This window comes from Staurois parvus, unplaced genomic scaffold (assembly GCF_062004578.1).
Source record: "Staurois parvus isolate SC_StPar_1 unplaced genomic scaffold, SC_StPar_1.0 ptg000362l, whole genome shotgun sequence".
Lineage (NCBI taxonomy): Eukaryota > Metazoa > Chordata > Amphibia > Anura > Ranidae > Staurois > Staurois parvus.
The window spans coordinates 7,792,104-7,815,398 of record NW_028318158.1 but is presented as its reverse complement, the minus strand read 5'-3'; the positions used below and the strand labels follow the sequence as shown (position 1 = coordinate 7,815,398).

The following is a 23,295-nucleotide window of genomic DNA, read 5'->3' as shown; positions in this document are numbered from 1 at the left end:
GGGACCCAAGGAGGAATCAACATCTTTAGTTAAGTATTCTTGCTATTTTTTCTTAAATGTTATATTTATAAGTACAGCGCCTTGAAAAAGTATTCATACCCCTTGAAATTTTCCACATTTTGTCATGTTACAACCAAAAACATAAATGTATTTTATTGGGATTTTATGTGATAGACCAACACAAAGTGCCACATAATTGTGAAGTGGAAGGAAAATTATAAATGGTCTTAAAATGTTTTTACAAATAACGTGTAAAGTGTGGCGTGCATTTGTAATCAGCCCCCCTGAGTCAATACTTTGTAGAACCCCCTTTCGCTGCAATTACAGCTGCAAGTCTTTTTGGGGATGTCTCTACCAGCTTTGCACACCTAGAGACTGAAATATTTGCCCATTCTTCTTTGCAAAATAGCTCAAGCTCTGTCAGATTAGATGGAGAGCTCCTGCGAACAGCAATTTTCATGTCTTGCCACAGATTCTCAATTGGATTTAGATCTGGACTTTGACTGGGCCATTCTAACACATGAATATACTTTGATCTAAACTAGGGGTCTCACAGCTCCCCCCTCTCACATCACAGCCCCCCATATCACATCTCTCCCTTATATCACAGCCCCCCAAATCACAGCTCCCCCTGACATCACAGCCCCACAAATCACAGCTCCCCCTTACATCACAGCCACCCATATCACAGCTTCCCCTCACATCACAGCCCCCCCATATCACAGCTCCCTCTTACATCACAGCCCCCCATATCAGAGCTCCCCCTCTCACAATACAGCCCCCCCTTACATCAGAGACCCCCATATAAGAGCTGCCCCCTCTCACATCACAGCCCCCCCCTCACATCACAGCCTATCCAACTCACAGCTCCCTCTGACATCACAGCCCTCCCCCTTCTTACATCACATCACAGCTTCCCACATCACAGCCCCCTATATCATAGCTCCCCCTTATCACATCACAGCCCCCCATATCAGAGCTTCTCCCTCACATCACAGCCCCAGTATTACAGTTCCCCCCAATTACACCCCATTTCAAAGCTCCCCCCTCTCACTGCCCCCACATCACAGCTCCCCCCTCATGGCCCCCAATTTTACAGCCCCCCTCACTTCACAGCCCCTCTCTGACATCAAAGCCCTCCCTTAGTCTTCCCCCTACCTTAACTTAATACTGTGCAGGGCAGGAGGAATGGCAGAGTGCAATCCTCTTCTGAATTTACTTGTTGTCATCACCACTGAACTCACTGCAGGGAGGAGGGTGGGAGGAATGGCAGGGTGGACTCCTCTGTGTAACCTGTCCTGCCACCACTGCTGTTGAAGTCACAGTAGGGAAGAAAGCGGGAGGAATGGCAGGGTGGACTCCTCTTCTGAGTGTACTCATCGCTGCTGCCGCTGAACTCACCACAGGGAGGAGGGCAGGAGGCACGGAAGGTCTGCACTGAGGGCGGGAGCTGCCCAACTATTCTTGGTAAAAGGTGAGTGACCCGCTTGTTAATATTAAAGGTTGGGCAGCTGCCGTTCCCCTTGTAGACCTTCCATGCCTTTATCATGGTGGTCAAGTGCCTGCAAGTCTATAACTCGTGAACTTCAATAGTCTGGAGGATGAAATGCTGTTGCAATTGCTGTGCTGCAGCTACTATCTGATCATCGGATGTCTAAGACTTTGCTGTCCATCACCAGATATGGAGGACTTTGACAAGCTTCTACGCTTTCAAAATCTTGGAAAGGAAAGTTTGATGTTCATATCTACTCCTGTGCTTTCGGATTCTTGACAGAAAAAGTTTATGAGATTTGCAAATCAATGCATTTTGTTTTTATGTAGCTTTTATGTGGCATCCCAACTTTTTTGGAATTGGGGATGTAGATTTAGTAATTTAAATAAAAATCAGTAGGCAAATGCAATGTGTTTCGGGGGCTCACAATTTCCCCTTCATTAGGACTTGTGCTGGTGGTGATAGAAGGAAACACTGGACAATGAGAACAAAGTAACATTAAAATGATGACAGTTCAGGCACCAGACTATACCAATCAGCACAAGCCTTGATGAAGGGGGAACTGTGAGCTCCCAAGACACACTAGGGATTATTTACTAAAATTGGACTTTGCAAAATGTGGTGCAACTCTGCACAGAACCAATCAGCTTACATCACTTTTTTGGATTGGTCTGGGGGGCCTATAGGTTTACCCCATATAATAGAGAGCTGCCTACCAAGGATGGAGACTGCACCAGATCATACTAATCTTTGACGCTAGTGCTCCATCAGCACCCATTCTGTGATGTAGTAAGGAGAGAGTGTGCTATCTAAATGACCTAAATATGAAACTAATTGCACTGTCTTACTCACATTAGTGCTGGGAAGTCACAGCAATACCTGATTGTCCGGGAATCGCTGAACAGAAAGACGTCCCCCAACACAGTCCCAGCCTTTACAGACAGTCCGCCAGGTTTCTGGAGTTTATCCAACATGTTTTGGATTAAGGTTGATTTCCCAACTCCTGAATCACCTAGAAATGCAAAATAAACCAGGTAACACAAGAGCACCTCGAAAGTTATATAGATGGATACTGATATGCAGTAAATTGATCCATGGATGCTCAGATGGGAGGAGCTCACCTGTGAAGAGGACAGGATGCTTAGCTATCAGGAGAAGACTGCTTAGGAAGGAATATCTCACACTGTCCACAGTAGAGATGAAGCGTTGGACACTGCCCTCTCTGTCCTTTAAAGGGTTAAGCTCTGAGAACAGTAAGGTCTCTAAAAAGACAAAAAATGGGCAAATGGGTTTCAACAGATGTTAATATCACACACAGAGATGTACCCAAAATAAAATATACAGAACACCCACATCTACTGCAGTATTTCCTAAACTTTATGCTTTTTTTCTTTTTACCCCATGAGCAAAAGGGAATGTTTTGAAGCAGTACCTACAGCCAAAATACCAAGATAAAAATGCATAGCCTATTTAAAGATAAAGTACTGTAAATGGGCTATGCATTTACCTGTTGTGAATGTTGTTGCAGCATGCACCTTCAATCCAGAGATTTTCCCGGCAGTATTTGTCCTGCAGCTAGATGTCCTCAGTCTCATTCTACCCACTTCTGAGCCCAAGTTGTTCTGGACCCAACACCAACCTGTGATTGGACAGTAACAGAAAAAGTGGCACAGTGATGGAACTCATCTCTCTGTCACTTTGCTCCCTCCTCCTGTCAGCATGCTTCTTGTCAGCACATTAACTGATTAGCTCCTTGTGCTGTTTTTCTTTCCCTCACACTCCAGTCCTGCTGTACAGGTCAAATTCAGATACTTTTAAAAAAAACATTTAAAGATGCATTAATGATTACAGAACTGCATTAATATGTGCATTTTACATCTGCCTAGAGTTCAGCTTTAAAAGAAAATCATAATGTTTATTGAGTTATTACCACAGGGTTTATCTTAAAATAATCCAGCTATTTTATATTTTTACAGGTTTACTTCCATATTTTTGTTATTGTTTTAAAGCATATGTCTGGGCAAAATAAAAATAAAAATCAGCTTATCTTTGCAATACATGCGCATTTCTGCATGTTTATCCCTTTAAAAATGCTGAAGAATAGAAAAAGAACTCTTCATCTGCCAGAAATCCAGTGAGCAAACTTCCATTACACCCTGCTTCTACCACGTTTATTTTTTTTTTGTACTTGCAAAAAAAGATAATGTACGGGGAAGTAAACATGTATTGCAGAGATATACTCCGTATATTTTAATTTTATTTAGCCCAGGCATACAGTTGTAACAGGCTAGATTGGCCTCTAGTAGTAGTACTGTAGATAAGCTACATTAATGACTAATTGCTCAGTACATTTTGAGATACTATACCAGATACAAGGGAGTTAATTGCTTTTGATGAGTCAGTTGACATTATTAGAATGAGCAATAAAGTACAACCATATTGTAGCACTGCAAAACAGAGCTTGGCAATGTAATGATCAAGTATGGCTTCTAAAATGTACATACCATATACTGTATAATTACAATTGTGTAGCGCCCTCTGGTGATAGGCTTTGTTATTTTTGCTAGTCAGAGGTTGGGTAGCAGCCTGGGAGCCTGGAAGTGAGGTAGTGGGTTCACCTCAGTACAGGCTGGAAGGCTTTACAGGTCAGGGTTTCTGAAGCCCTCCCATCCTTCAAGAAACTTCTGGCACTTTCTGGAATTGGGGCGGAAGAGAGGAGAAGGCCCAGATTTGGATGTTTAAGGGAACTTGGCCAATCCCCAGGCAGGAGGCCAGGCATGGTGGGCAAGGACAACCCTTAAATATCACAGAGCCTGTGCAGTAAGGGAGTCAGGTGGAAGATAGACTGAAGGAAGGTGCTGTAGAGTGGAGCCTGGGAGGAGGTCCCAGGAAAGGGAGCCTACCTACAGGCTGGTGCTGGAAGGATCTCCACTGTGCCAATATGCCTAGGAAAGGCAATCCTGTAAACAGGGAAGGTGGCAGCCCAGCATAAGACCTGAAAGCAGCTGCAACCCACCAAGCTAACAGGACAGGACAGTGCGAGTAATTCAACACCCCATCGGCTAGATAAAGGGAGAGAGCAGTCAGGTGCAAGACCCAACTAGTTGTCATCTGGAACTACTGGTGGCAGATTTTGGAATCTTTTGCCCAGGGATACCCTAAGTGCAGCTGGAAGAGAGGATTCATATAGGTTCTGAGGAGAGCTCCTTAAAGAGACAGTGCTGTTTTGCTGATCCATAGTTTTGTACAGTGTACAGTTTTCTAAGAAGTTTGTCCTCAAGTTTGCAGTTCCTTAGGCATCCCATATACCCCTAGATCCCATCCAAGTTGTTAACTCCTCAATAAAAACAACAGCAAATCAGATCAAGGACTGTTTACTGACTCTGTGTGCAAAGATGTGGAAAATGCATGTTGCCTGGCCGTGCAGAGCTTAGGGTGAACCCAAATAAAACTCAGCGGCCCCTAAGGGGGTTGAGCAGTACAATTGTATACATAGAAACAAGGTTTTAAACACTAGCACGGGCTGATAGGATACTATACTGAAAATAAATATTGACACATTTATCTAAAGTCTATAGGTTTCTGGAAAAGTAAACATTTTTTTATTGGAATCAAGGAATATAAACTAGGGATAGCATTGCATTGAAGACACTGTAAGGTGGCCAATTATACTTTCAGCTTGACAGTTCACTACCCACAGACTATCAACAGAACTGTCAAGAAAATCTACATTTCTGTTTAGAGGAGAACCACATCTGCTCTCCTATCCCACCATGTATTGCTCAGGACACCAAGTCAGCCACGTGAGAGGAAGCTCAGTCAGCACTTTTAGTAGAAAGCATGTTTTTAGAAAAACACTGAACGAATATTCACATGTTCCACATATAGTCTGCCATAAAAGTGAATGGATATATGTGGCATGTGGGGCTCCTCAGGCATGGGAAAGCTCAGGGAGATTTATGCTAGGCATAAAAAATGCCTATTTTAGTCCATGTGCATGAACAAGTTCATCTCCATATTTTAGTGAACTTTAAATGGTGCGTACCAACCTGGTCCAAAAAAATGTACTTTACTAATAGATGCAGCGGCTATGTTCACTGTATACATTCAACTACATACAGTATACAGTGCTGTGTTCAGGCAGCAGGATGGAGACTTCATGTCCCGCTCTTGGTTCAAAATTGGGTCAGACTGAGCACTGCTCAGCCATTTGCAGGAAGCTTTGTATTCTATCAATGAATACAAAATTTCCTCTTATTAGCTTAGGTGGACATTGTGACACCATCTGCCTTCCTCTCCAGGAAGTCCCTATCTTACTGCCAGAACACAGCACTGTATTCTGTATGTAGCTGTGGCTACATACACTTTATATAGTGCACACAGCCTCAACATGTTTTAGTCAAGTAAATAGTTTGTTTGGAACAGCTTAGTCCAAATCAACTATTTAAACTTCACTAAAACCTAAAGATCTGCTTTAAAAAAAAAAAAAAAATCTTTATGTCAGAAACTTTGTGCAAGCAACAAGAGATGACATACTGGCAAAGCTCAATTGGCAGGAAGTATTCTGTACATTGTTCCATCAAATCTTGCACATACAGTGAAGGAAATAAGTATTTGATCCCCTGCTGATTTTGACTGTTTGCCCACCCACACAGAAATGATCAGTCTAAAAATCGAATGGTAGGTGTATTGTAACACTGAGAGACAGAATAGCAACAAAAAATTCAAAAGAAATGCATGTCCAACAAATTATGCTCTGATATGCATGTTCATGAGGGAAATAAGTATTTGATCCCCTATCATTCAGCAGGATTTCATACAGGTAACAAGCTGAGATTAGAAGCAGTCTCTTCTAGGGAGTGATGCTAATCTCATTTTGTTACCTGTATAAAAGACAACTGTCCACAGGCACAATCAAACAATCATATTCCAAACTCTCCACCATGGCAAAGACCAAAGAGCTGTCCAAGGATGTCAGGGACAAGATTGTAGACCTACACAAGGCTGGACTGGGCTACCAAACTATCGCCAAGCAGCTTGGTGAGATGGTGACAACAGTTGGTGCAATCATTCACAAATGGAAGAAACACAAGACAACTGTCAGTCTCCCTAGGTCTGGTGCACCATGCAAGATATCACCTCGTGGAGTGTCAATGATCATGAGAACAGTGAGGAATCATCCAAGAACTTGAAGGATCTTGTCAATGATCTCCAGGCAGCTGGGACTGCAGTCACCAAGAAAACAATTGGTAACACACTACGCCGATAAGGATTGAAATCCTGCAGTGCCCGCAAGGTCCCTCCGCTCAAGAAAGCACATGTCCAGACCCATCTGAAGTTTGCCACTGAACATCTGAATGATGCAGAGGAGGACTGGTTGAAAGTGTTGTGGTCAGATGAGACCAAAATCGAGCTCTTTGGCATCAACTCAACTTGCCGTGTTTGTAGGAGGAGGAATGCTGCCTATGACCCCAAGAACACCATCCCAACTGTTAAACATGGTGGTGGAAACATTCTGCTTTGAGGGTGTTTTTCTACTAAGTGGACAGGGCAACTGCAATGTATCAAAGGGATGATGGACGGGGCAATGTACAGTCAAATCTTGGGTGAGAACCTTTTTCCCTCAGCCAGGGCATTGAAAATGGGTCATGGATGGGTGTTCCAGCATGACAATGACCCAAAACACACGGCCAAGGCAACAAAGGAGTGGCTCAAGAAGAAGCACATTAAGGTCCTGGAGTGGCCTAGCCAGTCTTTAGACCTTAATCTGACTGAAAATCTGTGGAGGGAGCTGAAAGTTTGAGTTGCCAAATGTCAGCCACCAAACCTTAATGACTTGAAGAGGATCTGCCAAGAGGAGTGGGCCAAAATCCCTCCTGAGATCTGTGCAAACCTGGTGGCCAACTACTTACCTCTGTGATTGCCAACAAGGAATTTGCCACCAAGTACTAAGTCATGTTTTGTGAAGGGGATCAAATACTTCATGAACATGCAAATCAGTGCATAATTTGTTAGACAAGCATTTCTTTTGAATTTTTTGTTGCTATTCTGTCTCTCTGTGTTACAATACACCTACCATTCGATTTTTAGACTGATCATTTCTTTGTGAGTGGGAAAACATTTCAAATCAGCAGGGGATCAAATACTTATTTCCTTCACTGTAATAGTCAGATCTATACAATAAGGCATAAAGACATACATTATTAACACTTCTGTGGACCTCAAAGAAGTCCTTTTGGGAGAAGATAACAATACCTGTTCAATGCAGGTGGTGAACTGTACACCCTCTTGATCTGTACATATGTAATCAACTTAAATATAACAAAAAGTCACTGCCATCAGTTACCCTTCAAGGTTGAAGGCCCCCTAGGAGCCCCATAAGAATATCAATGGGCAAAATAAAGGGGCAGATATTTGGGAAGAGAAGAAGAGATATAAAAAGGGGGAGGAAGGGAATATACTGGAAATAAGGACAGCGGAGGAAATATAAAAAAGAAATTAGAAGAAAAAACGTCAGTCAACCCCCATGGGCAACTCCTAAAATAAGTCAGGAGAAGAAGAGGAAACATAGTCATGAGAACCTAGGATGAATCCCGCAACGTAGTGAGCATTGCCTGCAAGTAATCATCTGTGTTAACAAAGTATCTCAAGGGCCTCCATTTGTCTCTGAGTTTCTCCTTGGTGTTGTATATGGTAGCAGTCAGTTCCTCCATATGGTGTATTCCATTAATTTTAGAGAACCACAATCACCTAGTCGATTCCTGTGTATGCTTCTGAAATCAGTTTTAATCTTTTCTTATTATACTAAAAACTGTTTTTTTTTCTGTCTCTAACTTCATTGTAGAGATTTCCCATCACTTCCTGTCCTTCTGACTCTTGTAATAGGAAATGTGAGAAGTCTCACATGAAAAATTTGACAGAGGCTCTTACCATTCCCTACTTTATCCAAAGCACAAGAGATAACATTTAAAAAACAAACTATGATAATTTAAACTGACCCTAAACCATTACAGTTTCCTGCTGGAGGAGGTGACTATGTCACTGCTACTTTTATATAGTAAGTGCTTGGTTTGCAGAGGTGTTTGGTTCACACAAAGTGTATTTATATACTCTGTGGCCACTGAGGAATATATTTAAATGGAAATTCATGTGCACGGAGTTCAACTTTAATTGCAAAGAAAATATAAAAAAGGAAATGTATGGGAGACATAACTGTACTGCTCTCCACCCCAAGTGATAAATTATGTCTATTTTACAAATACCATCTACATAAATATGTAAACAAGTGACCCCTGTTACCACAGGATAAGTGATAAATGAGGTGTGATGAAATGCACTGTCAGCACAATGGCAAAAAGTAACATTTAAAAGGAATAAAAGAGAAGACAAGCTATTTTTAGCAAGTGACACCAACAAACACTGCCATGATGTACTGAGAGAGAATGCTGTCAGGTCTGATGATTATCTGTGTTATACGAGCCTGCAGAAATCCCTCCGGCTATAGAGGATGGGTTGCAGAAGGCTAACCTCTCTTACCGATCTATAAATGATTATGAGATAATGCACACCTTACAGATAATGTGGAATAGTTTGGGGGATGAAGAGTATCTGTGTAGCATGAACCAACCTGATTTCAGCTGTTCTTTCTCACCTAGTACAGACTGGAGATGGATTAAAGCACAATCCTAAATGTCCCGATTGGGAGATTTCTCCTATTCAGGTGGGAACTCACAATTTGGGATTTTCCCTCACTTTCAGGCCCAGAAAAAATGGTCACCAGGAAAAATAGAGTGTGTGAAACTCCCCAGTGGGAACACAGACAGCAAAAAGAACCTGGGTGCAGAAGAAGGAAAGTGCAAAAAGCCCCTGATAAAGAACCCTTTGAACCCTCAATACATGGTAGTTTTTTATCATAGAAGAGTCTGAATAAAAATAATCTGCACTTTCTACATTCTGCTTTTGGCACTTTCCTCCTTGTATAACCAGTCCATACTCAAGTAAACACCTAACTTCTTGCCACCAGTGCTGAAGGAGCTGTCAAAAGGCAACCAACCCCTCCACACTGCTAAAGTTGAATGAAAACATCTACTACTCTAAAGTCCAACATAAAATAAAACATTTATTTTATTCAGCTTGTGGGCCAAACAAAACAAATCTAACAGATTCCTCCATCCACACCAATACCATGGATGGATTAATTACCCCTATTGGCTATTGTATACTGACAGCCAGGAGCTCAGCAGAATACCCAAAAGGTGCCTACATTAATTTTCATCACAGCTCTTTCTACAAAAGTCGATTACTCAGTCAACTTTTGTGAAGCTTTCAGGGCAATCCACCTCCTCTGCATTGGCCAAAATTCTAACAGAGTAGAGCCAACTTTCTTCTAATTTCCAGCAACAAAAACCATGACAGGAGTTCTAACCCTTCCACACTGTATCCAAAGTCAAAAGTAAACTAAAAGAAAAGCTTTAGGTTTGTATATATTTGATTATATGAAAACTATGCTGCCTTTTTTACTTGTCAGCAACTCCAGGCTATTTTTTAATATATAATGGTACACTATAAGTATTAAAAAAAACAGCTGTACGTGTTTACAGTACTCACTGCCACAGTCCACAGTGATTCAATTTAAGATGTCCTTGGTCTTTTGGGCAGAAGGATTCCCAGGCTGCGTGCTAGGTGTCATACGCGTCCTCTGTCTTTTATTAAACTGTTTTTTTAGGCAGAAGGGGGGCCCTGTCAGGTTGGCTATATAGGGCCTCGTTGTTTCTAACAGCAGCCCTATGTGTGACATACACTCAAGGTGGGGAAGGGCCTACAGGGAGGAGGGGTCATGGGGGGAAGCCTGCAGTGGGGCTTTAAAGTGTTACTAAACCCAGGACCCTGCATTCACTATATCTGGTCTCCCACAGTACACACAACATGGAAATGCAATTATTTTAGTAAATATAAACTGTTAAATACCTTTTCTCATCAGCAATATATAGCCGTCTTGTGACTTCTATCAGTGTCTGGCTGAGCACTGGTTAATCTTGTAGGAGGAGTTTTCATTCTGCTGTGACTGTCCTATGACTGCATGACTGTCCTATGACTGCATGACCCCTGACCCTCTGACTGGACAGTGCTGATTGTCTCTGTGCTGATCATATGCACCCTCCAAAAGAAAAAAAATTCTCTCTAGCAATACACACCAAACTCAGCATGTGCAGAGTGACCTCTAGAGCTCTGTACTAACAGGAGATGGATAGGGGACAGTAGAAGAAGGAGAGGATCAGAGAAGACAGGATCAAACAGCCTTTTTACACAATGCAGAGGATTAACCTCTTAGGTCCCACGGTGAGTATAACAAGCGAGCCTTACTGCATATAGAGACTGATTTTACTGTTGCGGGCTTAGTAACACTTTAAGTAAATATTAATCAAGAGCATTATTATAGAAATAGAGTTTCCCAGGCAGTTCTCCGACACAACATCCAAGCAAAAAGATGAAGATTACCAATTCCAAATCTGACAATTAAACTCAACAAAACTAAAACACAACCGAATGGAAATAGAAAGCGCAAGCATTCATCCAGTGATTAATGTGTCCTGTCTGGCGTAATATTTGTCTCCAAGCGGATGGCCTTTAACAATGTGAAAAATTACAGCGGAGAGAATGAAGAAAACAAAAGAATAGAATTGGATGTAACAAAAACTTCATAATCGAAAAGTGGAAGACACACGGCGAGGGCATCGCAAAACAGCCCTTTTATTTGTTGCTATAAATATTTTTTATGCCTTCAGGCCATCAGGGCATTTTATTGCCTTTGTATGCTAAAAAAAGTATAATGCAAATAGTACAGATATAGAGCTGGAGGCTGTGGGAACACAAAGGTTTTATGGTGAATGAGGAAGATAAATGCCCAGAGCCACAAAACAACAACCAGATGTAAAACGTAAGATCAGCAACCTCATTGTGATAAAAAATTAGAGTAAACATAACTAGACAAGGAAAATTCATAAAAGAAATTTGACCAAATAGGAAAGGAATGTCTAGTTTTAATAAACTACCGTATATGAAGAGAGGTAGCTGACAGAATTTATGTGAATCCTCTACTTTGAATTAGTCAGGAATACAGTGCAACTCAATCTAAAAAGGTAAATGAATAGTTTATAAAGAATCAAATTATACTATATTGCCAAAAATGAGTGGACACCTGACCATCACACCTACTAATATGGTTAATAGAATGTGGGCAACCCTCCAAATTATTGCGTTCCAATGGTGGGGAAGGTCCTTTTCTGTTCTAGCATGACTGTGCCCTTGTGTGCATAGCCGGCTACATAAAGACATGGTATGATGTAGCACTACCCCGTTGAGGGCCACTTGATTTTTCTGGGTCCCCCAAAGCTCTGCACAGCCAGACATTACACATTTTCCACACTTTCTCTCAGAGGCAGTAAAACAGTCCTTGAGCTTGATTTTGTTCTTTTTATTAGGGGTTAAAAACTGGGGTCTAGGGGTATATGGGATGCCCAAGGAATTGCAAAACGTGAGGACAACTTCTTAGCAAACTGTACAAAATGTGGACCAAAAAACACCCTGCATTGCTTCCTCATTGCTTGTCAGTAGCTTCTGGAGCATAGCCTTGGGCTTCAGAGGTAAGGGAGATTTACACACATGTCTAAATCTACCCTCTGCCCTGGTTCACACTAGTCCTTAGGCCATGGGCTGGTTGAAGGTGCAGGAATTGCACCTGTTCCCAAACCCACAACCACCCGCAGTTGAATTGCGCTGCTCTTGCAAGATGCGCACCCTGAAGAATCTCATCCCACAGCGCATTTGCGGGTGCCGCATGGAAACTGCATGATCAAAAAGACCATGTGGTTTCCCTGCAGATGAATTTTGGAAAAGGTGCATGCACAGGCACAGCTGCCCATTCAAATGAACCTAGCCTTACTATTTTTTTATTTTTTTTTACAATTGTATTTATTTAATTTTTGACAACCAAATAAAATGTTTTTTTTTTTGGGGGGAGGTTTGGAGAGACATCAGGGATCTAAGACCTCTAATGTCTCTTTTTTGAGACAGGGACTGAAGATTGTCCCTTTCTCTGCAGCCTGACCTGCAAAGTAGATGACATGACAGGAGTCTGTATAGACTCCTATTCATTCATAAAATGGAACAGAGCACACAGTGTTTAATATGTTTCATTCACAAACTATAAAATAGTAAACACAGTTTACTATATGTCAGTGATTAATGAATACAGAAGTGATCTGTACTGATCGCTGTCTATTTTCATTCAGCAAAGGAAGGGGGCTTGTAAACACGTTTACCAGCCCTCCCGCTCTCCATCCTGTCAGAGGCTGCTGCTAGCAGGAGGGTGGGGAGGAAGAGCTGGCTAGCAGCGCTGCATGGGGGGGGGAGCTGTGGGGGATTGGGGGGCTGCCAGAAGGGCAGTTCGCACTGCAGTGGGAGTCAGAGCAGCAGGGGTTATGTAACTCTTTAGGCTGTGGCTCCCATGTAACTGCTGGTGGGAGAGGCAGAAGAAGGAAGTCTGTAACTGCATGGGAGCTGCAATATTGCAGTCACGCTATAAGTCGTGACTGCTGCCATTACTAGTATTGAAAAAACAAATTCCAGCATGTATACCATAATTTGTAGACGCTATAACTTTTGCGCAAACCAATAACTATACGCTTCGTGGGATTTTGTTTTTACCAAAAATATGTAGCAGAATACATTTTGGCCTAAATTTATGAAGAAATTAGATTTTTGAAAATTTTTTTATTTAATGTTTTATAACAGGAAGTAAAAATATTGTTTATTAAATATTTTGGTCTTTTTTCGTTTGTAGTGCAACCAATTACAAGACACAGTGATGATCAAATACCACCAAAAGAAAGCTCTATTTGTGGGTAAAAATTATATAAACTTCATTTATGTACAGCGTTTCATGACCACGCAATTGCCAGTTAAAGTAACACAGCGCTGTATAGCAAAAAATGGCCTGGTCAGAGAGGGGGTAAATCCTCTGGAGGGCAAGTGGCTAAAGGAGGACTTGTTTTATTTTTGGTGTTTTTTTTTTTAAATTTTGTACTTTAAAACGCTTGTGCCTTGCATAGTAGCTGGATTTAGAGTCTTCCAGAAGCTGAAGTGGTTACGTTAATAGCTCTGATCAGTGGCTTGTTAGTATTTTATTCAGCACAGTCTGCTGAACATCTCTATTAAAAGTTCATGGTCATTGAAGTGTCCATGAGCTTATAGCAGAAGCAGGAATGTGAGGAATATCAGGTCCGTATGGACCTGGCCAGCTGGAAGCAGTGCTGTAGGTCCATACGCTGTACGGACACAGCAGCGAAAAGGGTTAATATATTTAGCGCCATATACCTGGAATACATTTGTAGCTGAGCACTTCAATGGTTACGTGTTCGTTCTAGGTCACAGACTCAGAAATCATTGATACCAGTGATAACCAAGCAAACTAGCATTTTCAAAAGGGCCAGTATTGGCAATCTTTCTTTATGCAGGTTTGCTTTGAAGTTACGATTAAACTATAAGACATGCCTAAAATTACTATTTGACAAGATGTTCCCTTTAAAGTTGAAGTTTATGTTTTAATTTTTTCAAAGGGGATGCAGCACAATACACAATAGTTATGTATAATGGTGTATATCCTGCTGCTTGTGCTAAAAATCTTACCTACTGTTCCTCCAGCTGTCTTCTGATGTCTTTAGTCACAAGGACTTTGTGACTCAAATGTCTTTGTGATGAAACGCACTGGGAAGAGCACAATATATTTTCCTGGATTTGATGTGTATGCTGGTATAGCCAATCCCCACAGCTCATTTGTTGATGTTATCAGTGCGATTCTAAACACTGCTGTATGTGAGTAGTTTTGGTTTTTTTTTTAATGTTTTTAATAAATTTGTATGGATTCACACTCTTTTTTTTATAATGTCGAATGTTTAATACCATTGGAAGAGAATGTGTTATAAAGCCAAACTGAGAAGATGCTATAAAGTCAATTGAAAGAGAAGATGTTATAAAGCCAAAAGGTATACTGTGTGCTGAGAACTCATTCCTGTATTCAGTGGTGGTTATAAAAGACCAGAGTTTGGAATGATTATGATGATTCATGCGTTTATGACCTTCTTGTAACAAAGAGGTCATTATATTCCGGTGGGTTCCTTGTGCCTATAGAGGTGCTGCAATCAATGGTTGATGGAAGATGGCCATGTTATTTTTTGTATAATCAGCACGAGGTGTGATATGCATAGAAGAAATCAAACTTTTCAGAAACACAGAAGGACTTTTGATACATGTTGCATTTGTTTGGACTTTTCTTACATGCATTATACTATATTTTCACATTTACAGTGTATCTTAAAAACCCAAACGACTCTAACTTCCCTGTAGATAAAACAGACAGGGACAAGATGCATGCCCCATTAGAATCAAACGCGGAAAGAACATTACCTTTCTGGATTAAAGATTCTGTAGATGGAACTAAATTGTGCCAAGGCACAAAGTTGCCAGTTTTTAGATCCACAAAATAACTGAACACCGAACTCTCTCCCAGTGGTATCTGAACTCCTAAAAAAAAAAACATTCCCAGATATGAGCACTTTACATGTGTACTGCAAGTTCTGCAAGCACCTTCAAATAACAAAATGTGTTAAAGAGTATCTAAGGTCAAGAACAAATATGTAATATATTACAGATTACCAGTCCTTAGATGTTAAGGCTGTATTTGTTTTCTTTTTTCAAGCTAATAACATTTTCAGCAACAACAGAAAATACCTGTTTTTGCCAAAAATGCAGTGTCTGTCATTTCCTGTGAGCCTACCAGGAGGCATAAAACAATCCTATTTTCCTTCTGTAAACTCCATGAAGTCCCCATTCCCATGTAATGGAAATAAAGGCATGTCTATAGTCCTGTCCTAGAGGGGCAACCATGGCTCTCTTCATAGATACAGAGCAGGAGTGAGTGTGGTCACCATAGGACAGGAAGGTTGTTATTCACAGTATCCCCTAGGTAAAGATAAAGGAACAAAAACATAAAAAAAACAAAAGCAGCCATCTCATCTAAGAGCTAATAAGCTAAAATATAGATTACATTTTTGTTTTTGGGTTTACATATGCTTCTTATACTAAGACGTTTCCTAAAACCAGCAAAAAAGGTGAATGCCTGCCTCTGACCAGTAGGCAGAGAGACAGCAATTCACACAGCATAGACATAAAGCAACAGACCTACATAGCTCAAATTATACGTGTCTGGATTTTATTGTAAAGCATCAAATCAACAGGGAGACAAAAACCAATCAAACATTGAGAGGAGACACTTAGGGCTCATTCACACCATACGTGTAGAAAAACTGATGGAAAATGATGCACAGATTTCACTTGCAGAGACAACAGTTTTCATGCATGCTGCAGGCCTGTTCACACCTATATATGTTGCATGCTGCTGAGAGAAAAAAAGTCCCTGACCCTTTCCAAAATGCATTTGAACGTGTCCGATAGTAAACCATGTTAAATGGACTGTAGTGAGTTTCTGCAAAATGTAAAAAGCACAAAAAAATGCATAAGTGTGAAGCAGGCCCAAGAACCTGTCTAAGGGCTCATTAACACTATGGTGCAGAGACCTCAGTTTTTCTGCACGCATTTTGCAAGAGCACAACAAAATCAATTGTTCTCTATGTGTCCTGTTCACACCACAATGCTGGTATCACCTGCAGAATTTTTGTGCAAGAATCTGCAAGGTATATACAACTCATTGAGGCCTGGTTCACACCTACCTGTATGCATTTTTTTTGTGCTTTTTGCATTTTGCAGAAACTCACTACAGTCCATTTAACATGGTTTCCTATGAGACATGTCAACATCGATGCGTTTTCAGCCACTGCATTTTTGGAAAGGGTCAGTGACTTTTGTTTCCACAGCAGATTGCAACACGCATAGGTGTGAACCAGGCCTTCATCTTCAGGCAGAAAGCAACCCCTATCAATGGCATGTTCTTTTAAAGCAGAAAAAAACCCTCCTATTCTTTTCAGCCATGGAAATGCTGCCATCTTAGCCCTGTTTGATCTGCAACTCCCATGGTGCTGCACATGTGATCAGTTCTGCCTCCAGCCATTTTATGGGTTGACAGGCTGAAAGAGCAAGCAAATGTGACAGTTATCATTCCCAGCATGCCTGCAAAGTAATTGGGATTTGAAAGCATTAAGTTGATAGGTTTAGCTCCATTTAATATTGGAACTGCTCAAAACATGTTTTGGTAACTATGAGTGCCCAAAAAAAGGAAGCTGTTATTTCTACTGAGAATACTAGTTTCCTGGCTCTTATGCTTATCTATGGATTCAAACTTAATTTCTGAGTCCTTGGCCTGAAACACGAATGCAGAGCAGGAAGGTCAGAAGTTGTTCCAATTATCCTGGGTTAATGAATCAATGTACTAAAGCTAGGTTAATGAATCAATGTACTTAAGCTATGAGAGCCATGCACTCAGCATCTACAGAGTGATGGGTCAGAACTGGCAGCATTAATGTGGCTCTTAAGAAAGGTTTCCTTTAAAGGTGTCAGGACATTAGACACCTGTCATCTGGTAGCTGCAGTTATGCTCAGGTGACAATCAGGCAGAATTTGAGGTGGCAATATCCTCGGGGAAAATCCGCTGTATAAAAAAATTTGTACGTGGAGAGAAAAGTGGGTCACTGCAAGTGCTTAAGATTCAAATTTCTCTAAGAGATATCTGTCATGAAGAACAGGAAATCTACATATTAGACAGATGGTTGTAAAACTGTCTCATTCAGACAAAAGTCCAAATGAATGCATACATCAAATGTTTTTAAAGTGTATCTATACCCAAGAACAAACATGTAATATACTTAAGATTACTCGTCCTTATATGTGAGTGAAAGTGAGGTTGAATCCAAAGTTCTGATTTGCCACCAAATGGGACTAAAAGGGAATTCCTCCAATGGGGGCACTTGTTCCCATGACAACTGTCTAAGAAGCGTTACTATCCTTCACATTGCAAAGATATCCTTTCACTTCCTCCCAGTTCCTGTTAGTCTACAGGATGGGTAGCAATGGAAAACCTTCCTAACAAGACACAGAATTCCAAAAAAAGGGTTTTAACCCTTCTTTACCCCACAGAAAATGAAAAAATGTTTTTTTTACTTCGTGGTAGGTCTGTACCTGATCCAGCCCCCCATTCAAATCTACAACAAAATACTTCTGATTATAGCCAATAAAGCTGGCCATACACAGATTGAAATTTAGCTGGTTCGATCCATGTATGGGCAGGTTGATTGTACCCAAGTCGATCCATCTATCGCCTTGGGTACAACCAACCTGTTGAATTTTCTTGACGTTCTATTACTGCCAGCAGCTATAACCACTAGCAGTAACCACTGTGTTCTGCCCGCAGGGAAGGTGTCCTGTGCCCCCCCACCAGCAAAACACAATAGCATTGTGGGAGGCATTCCCCCATCAACACTGACTGTGTTGATGGGGCAGTTAAGCAATTTTTTTTTCCTTACACCCAAGGTGGAAGGAAAGAAAATCAAGCAAGCTATGGCCTGCCTATTAGATCACTATAGCAGTGATCTACCTCTGCATGGAGTGGCAGAACGGATGTCACATGTAATGGCACATCACATTTTCAGTAAATACACTGGGGGACATTTATCAAGCAAATTATCAACACTATTAGTTTAAATTATGCTGTCTCACAATCAGCAAAGTCTATACTATAGTTTTTCTGTGTATATATGACCCCCTATGCCTGTAATCTTTGGCAGTCAACTGCAACAGATTTTTACATGTCTGCGACAGATTTGTCACTGGAGATGAGACATATTCTCATTCCAAGCACATACCCAAAAAAGTAGTCAGGTTTTAGTCGATGGCAGTACCACTTTGGAGAATTAGAGGCAACTGTAAGATTGTAGTAAATCTGTTGCATAATTTGTTTCACTGCTCCTGTTTAGCTTGCCTTTCAGATTTGATGCATGTTCCCCAAAGTGCTCCACATTGTGTTTTAAAAGCTCTGCTACACAGTGCACATGAGGAGCAGTCAGTAGCAGGATCACAAGTGCTGGACTGTGGTTGTCACAGATCACTGAGCGTTCTACGACTAAAGCTTGTCACAGATGCTGGCACTCAGTATGCAGCCCACTGTGTTCTAGGCTTGATTTAAAGCCTGCAGGACAGCAGGCTGCATTCTAAGCACTTGTAGGCCACATGGTGGCAAGATGAGTATATTGTCTAGGGGTACCTTTAACACCTATGTGCCTACAATTTGAAGATTAACATTCTTCAGCACAGTTGCCTGTGCAGAGAGAATTCTAACCTATGTTCTATTATGGAATTAGGAGTGTGCACCTTACATGCTTCTAGTTCAAGAACATGCAGTCGCTGAGTTTGCTGGTCTCAAATGAACAATTGGGAACCCTACTGATTAGTCCTTGTTCATGCAATCATGACAGCTAATCATGGTAAGCTCATGGGTTATCCAAGTGTAATAGGCCAAAGAGAACACCAAAATTAAAAATCCTTAGGAGTCCTAAGCCTTTATTGTTCAACTGGTTACAAAAGCAGGGCAAAGGACAGCCTTGCTACTTTTGCGGTGAATACTAGCACTGACTGTTGTCTATAACATCCTCTGCCTGCAGATTAGTATGCTTAAGAGTATTGTTGAGTCCTTCTAACATTCTGCCATTTCACTCAGCCCTGATGAAGGGGAATTGTGTGACCTCGAAATGCCTTGGCTTCCTTCTCTCTGCTTGCTGTAAGCAGTTGAACAATAAAGAATTTGGACTCCTATGGAGTTGTCAATTGGTGATCACTTTGACCTATTATACTTGGATTTTTCAACTGAGTAAACATCCTCTCCTAGGAGATCCCTATCTTGCAAATGCAGATTGGTTGGGCTGAAGTAAAGACTTTGTCCACATTTTGATAACCTGTTAAAATCCATGTCCAGTGCCCCTCGACCACTACCTAAACTTGGACCCTTGCAAAGAGGGAGTACCTGAAGTTGTCAGACTGCAGCTATCACAGTGCAATAAAATGAATAAAAAAAATATGAATTTAAAAAGTTAAACAAAAATGGAATAAAAGCTTTTATGTGTTAAATTATGAACTTTTTTTTAAGGTCTTTGTCAACTTATCAGAAAATAAATGTTCAGGAAATTTATTAGAACAGTGTGCCAAATAAAAGCCGCATATGTCCTTAACAATTAAATGTTGTTTAAATTGGAAAATCAGCCAGAAAAGTATATCAGGGTTACTGACACACTCACATGGCAAAATTTGGATTGAACATATAGGCAACAAGGAGCTCTGATTAGGGTAATAAAAGTAGAAGGATGTGTGTATGTAATGGTAAAATCAAGTTATTGTTAAAGATACTAATAACTAATAAGCTGGGATCAATTTCTTACCACGGGCTTGTTCTCCTTCAAACAAATCTTGAACAAATATGCTGAAGTCATGTGTCACATTTGCCAGGAGCTCATCTCTAGCCTTTAATCCAATGAGAGAATCTCCTTCCTGCTCATCCTCGCGGGTTAGAACCCCTCCGAATGCCCATGTGTATGCGAATATGAACAACTTCCCCAGCACAGGAATTAGCTTCTCTGGGTTCTTCTCTAAAAACCATTTGAGTTCTTCTCTACAGATGAATGTAAAGATAAAGAGAAATAAGAAAGCTGCCATTGCTGACCTTCAAAAAATGCTAATTTCCTGGCTTCTCCTGGATTAAATAGTTTTGAAATTCCTGAGCTGAAACAAATACACAGAACATAGATCCGGGTGAAGTCATGACTCCTAATCTGAGTGCTTGTTTCAGATATTAGGTAAGAAGTATGTTTTCAGCACACAGCACGAAAGCCAGGTGACTTGTATTTTCAAAAGGGGAGTTCAGCAAAGGAACCCTTGATGCTTAGCAGAGGTTTCAAGTTAAATACCAAACAACGCAATGGGGTTGATTTACCAAATCTGGAGAGTGCAGAATCTGGTGCAGCTGCATATCTTAGGCAATCAGCTTCTAACCAGCATTAACTTAAACATTATGCTTTGACAAAAAAACAAAAAAACAGGAAGTGGATTGGTTTCTGTGCAGAGCTGCACCAGATTTTTCACGCTCCAGTTATAGTAAATCAACCCCAATGTTTTAAGTGACTTTTCATGTGCTGAACCAGTGATGAACCAAACTTACACAGACATATAGTTAAAGTACATACAATCATACAACATATATCTTATTTATCCAAAGGTTACAAAATCAAGGATTCATGGTGCAAAAAATTGTATGCAGATCCAGTATGTGTTCATGTTTGGAATGTAAGTGACTTAATCCCATACTAAGCCTGCAAAAGAACCTCTCCAACATCATACTGTACATCTTACAATTCATTTTTTTGCTAATGATCATGTAGGGAAGGGAAAAAACAGATGATTACCCATGGGCCCAAGACTGAAATTTATTAGAGCCCAAAGTAAATCTGTCCAATAATGGGATCAAACCTCAGACCTGTAGTAGGCATGAACTCTTCATAAGTAGTACAGGTTTCCATTTTTGGACATATTGCATTAATTTTAGCAAACATTATTGCAGATCTTGAGATAATTCATACCTATGATTACTAACCGAACAAATGTAGCAACCCTTACAGTATCACCAGTATCCTGGGCTTTAGTGATAAATTCATCTGTAGCTTTATTGAAGTGGACCTGAACTCTAAAAGTGAAGGACTGCTACTTTATAGAGACCACCTAGAGAGGTTAATCATGCCTAAGCATTATCCTGAAAATATAGTTTTTATCTGGCGTTACTCCTAGAACATAGCAATGCGCTTTCTTGCTCAGACACTCATAACCGTACAGCTGATGTGTGAAAGGCACCACTGCCTCTGACTTTTAGTCTTACTCGATTTGGAGTAAGATTTAATGATGTCACTCCTGCTGCTGCTCTCTCTTCTCCTTCCCTCAGGGGTGCAACTGTGTCATGAGGAAGCAAAGCTCTGCCGCTACCAAGATAGCCCCCTCCAGGAGACACAGGGGGAGATTTAGTGAAACTGATGCACTCAGAATCTGGTGCACCTGTACATGGTAGCCAATAAGTTTATAACTTCAGCTTGTATGATTAAGCTGTGGCAATAAAATCTGAAAGCTGATTGGTTTCTATGCAGAGCTGCACTCGATTTGGCACTCTTCAATTTTAGTAAAACCCCCCATAGTGCAAGACATGGCATGGTAAATCAGTAATGAGGAAAAAGATCAGATTCAGGGAGACAACGGGCACTACTGGTTACAAGTATGGAAAAGTTGGTACCCATTCAGGATTTATTTTCCTCTATGTCCCATTGAACAGATTTCCCTTAACGTCTTGTTTGAGAGACAAAACAGGAAGGGATAGAAAATCTTTCCAAGGTGACAGAAATTCCCTCTTAGACAGTCGTCACCAAAACTGATATCCCCAATGTCCTCTATTCCTAATCCATTGACAACCCTATAATTTTGGATTTCCTATCACTTTCTGTTTCAGTGGCAAGGACAAGCAGTTAATTAAGTTTTCGTCCCAGCTCCTTCAACAAAATTTTGTGCACCGGCAGTGAAGTCTGTGAAATATCTAACAATGTAGAGCCAATTTACGAGATCCAGCCCCCACAACTTTCTTCTAATTTTCACCAATTAAAAAACAGACAGGATTTCCAACCTTCCCATACTCTAAAACTAACAAAACAAATTTGACTTTTCCTGCACGTGTGCTGCCACACCTTGTACAGGTTACTGAAATCCCCTGAATCTCAAGTGCTTATTTTTTGTCCAAACGAACAGTCACCATAACAAATAGAGACAATGGGTGTTACCAGTGGGGACACAGGCAGCAAAAAAGCTGACCTTTTAACTTTAGATCAAACATGTAGTAAGTGTACTTCTACTATAGATCTTCATTGTTTTCTAACCTTTTTCGTAGGCCTTCACTCAGGCTTGATGAGTATGATGTTCTAATGTTGGCAGAAGAGTGCATTTCACGAGTGTTTGGTAAAGAGCTGAGTTTCTCCTTCAATTCATCTATTGCTGTAAAGGAAAAATATCAGTGTTCAAATATTGGGCTCTTCACCAAAGAATAGTATTTTCAGTGTAATTTTAAAGAGAATCTGTACTGTGGAAGCTGTGCCCAAAAACAAGCAGAATATAAAAGATTAACACTTGTGTTAACTGTAGATTACTCTTTTCTGCATTACTGACCATATCTTGTTCTGTATCCTCAATATTTTCTCAATCAAATTACTACTTTATAAATCATGAGCAGGGGCGGACTGACAAATCATGGGGCCCCCGGGCAATAGGGGATCATGGGGCCCCTGTGTCCTTGCCCCAACTCAAAAAAGCCTATGAAAAAGGTACCAGGGGCCTCTCATGGGGCCCCTTACTGACCCCGGGCCCTCGGGCGGTGCTCGAGTTTCCAAATGGTCAGTCCACCCCTGATCATGAGTATATTTAGGTCACCACTAATAGTGGGTCCTTTGCCGTCTAATCCTGCTCATAAAACAACATATATTTACATACTGTATTTGTAATTTTGCCAATGCATACAAAACCAGGTTACAAGCAGGATTTCTCTGTAACTACTAATTCAATGTTAATTATGCACAAAGGGCAAATATTGAGGATTATGGGATACAATTAGAATAAGTATGCCCTTAAATATGATGGCAACATTAATTTGAACATGGATGTTTAGGCACAGGATCTATCAGGAATAGTAGATAACTGATGACAATGATAAGAAGTACACACTG

At 40.8% G+C, this 23,295-nt stretch overlaps 1 protein-coding gene across 1 annotated transcript in view; it reads right to left on the bottom strand.

The window, feature by feature from the left end:
- The window catches only part of DNAH14 (dynein axonemal heavy chain 14), a 338,071-nt gene that overhangs the window by 138,037 nt on the left and 176,739 nt on the right, over nucleotides 1-23,295 (bottom strand). Inside the window, exons 43-47 of the mRNA XM_089684997.1 lie at nucleotides 22,456-22,570; nucleotides 19,930-20,159; nucleotides 14,957-15,073; nucleotides 2,614-2,754; nucleotides 2,372-2,504 (exon numbers count right to left, since the gene is read on the bottom strand). Coding sequence (XP_089541123.1) covers nucleotides 2,372-2,504; nucleotides 2,614-2,754; nucleotides 14,957-15,073; nucleotides 19,930-20,159; nucleotides 22,456-22,570 — 736 coding nt within the window. The remainder of the gene's footprint in view (nucleotides 1-2,371; nucleotides 2,505-2,613; nucleotides 2,755-14,956; nucleotides 15,074-19,929; nucleotides 20,160-22,455; nucleotides 22,571-23,295) is intronic.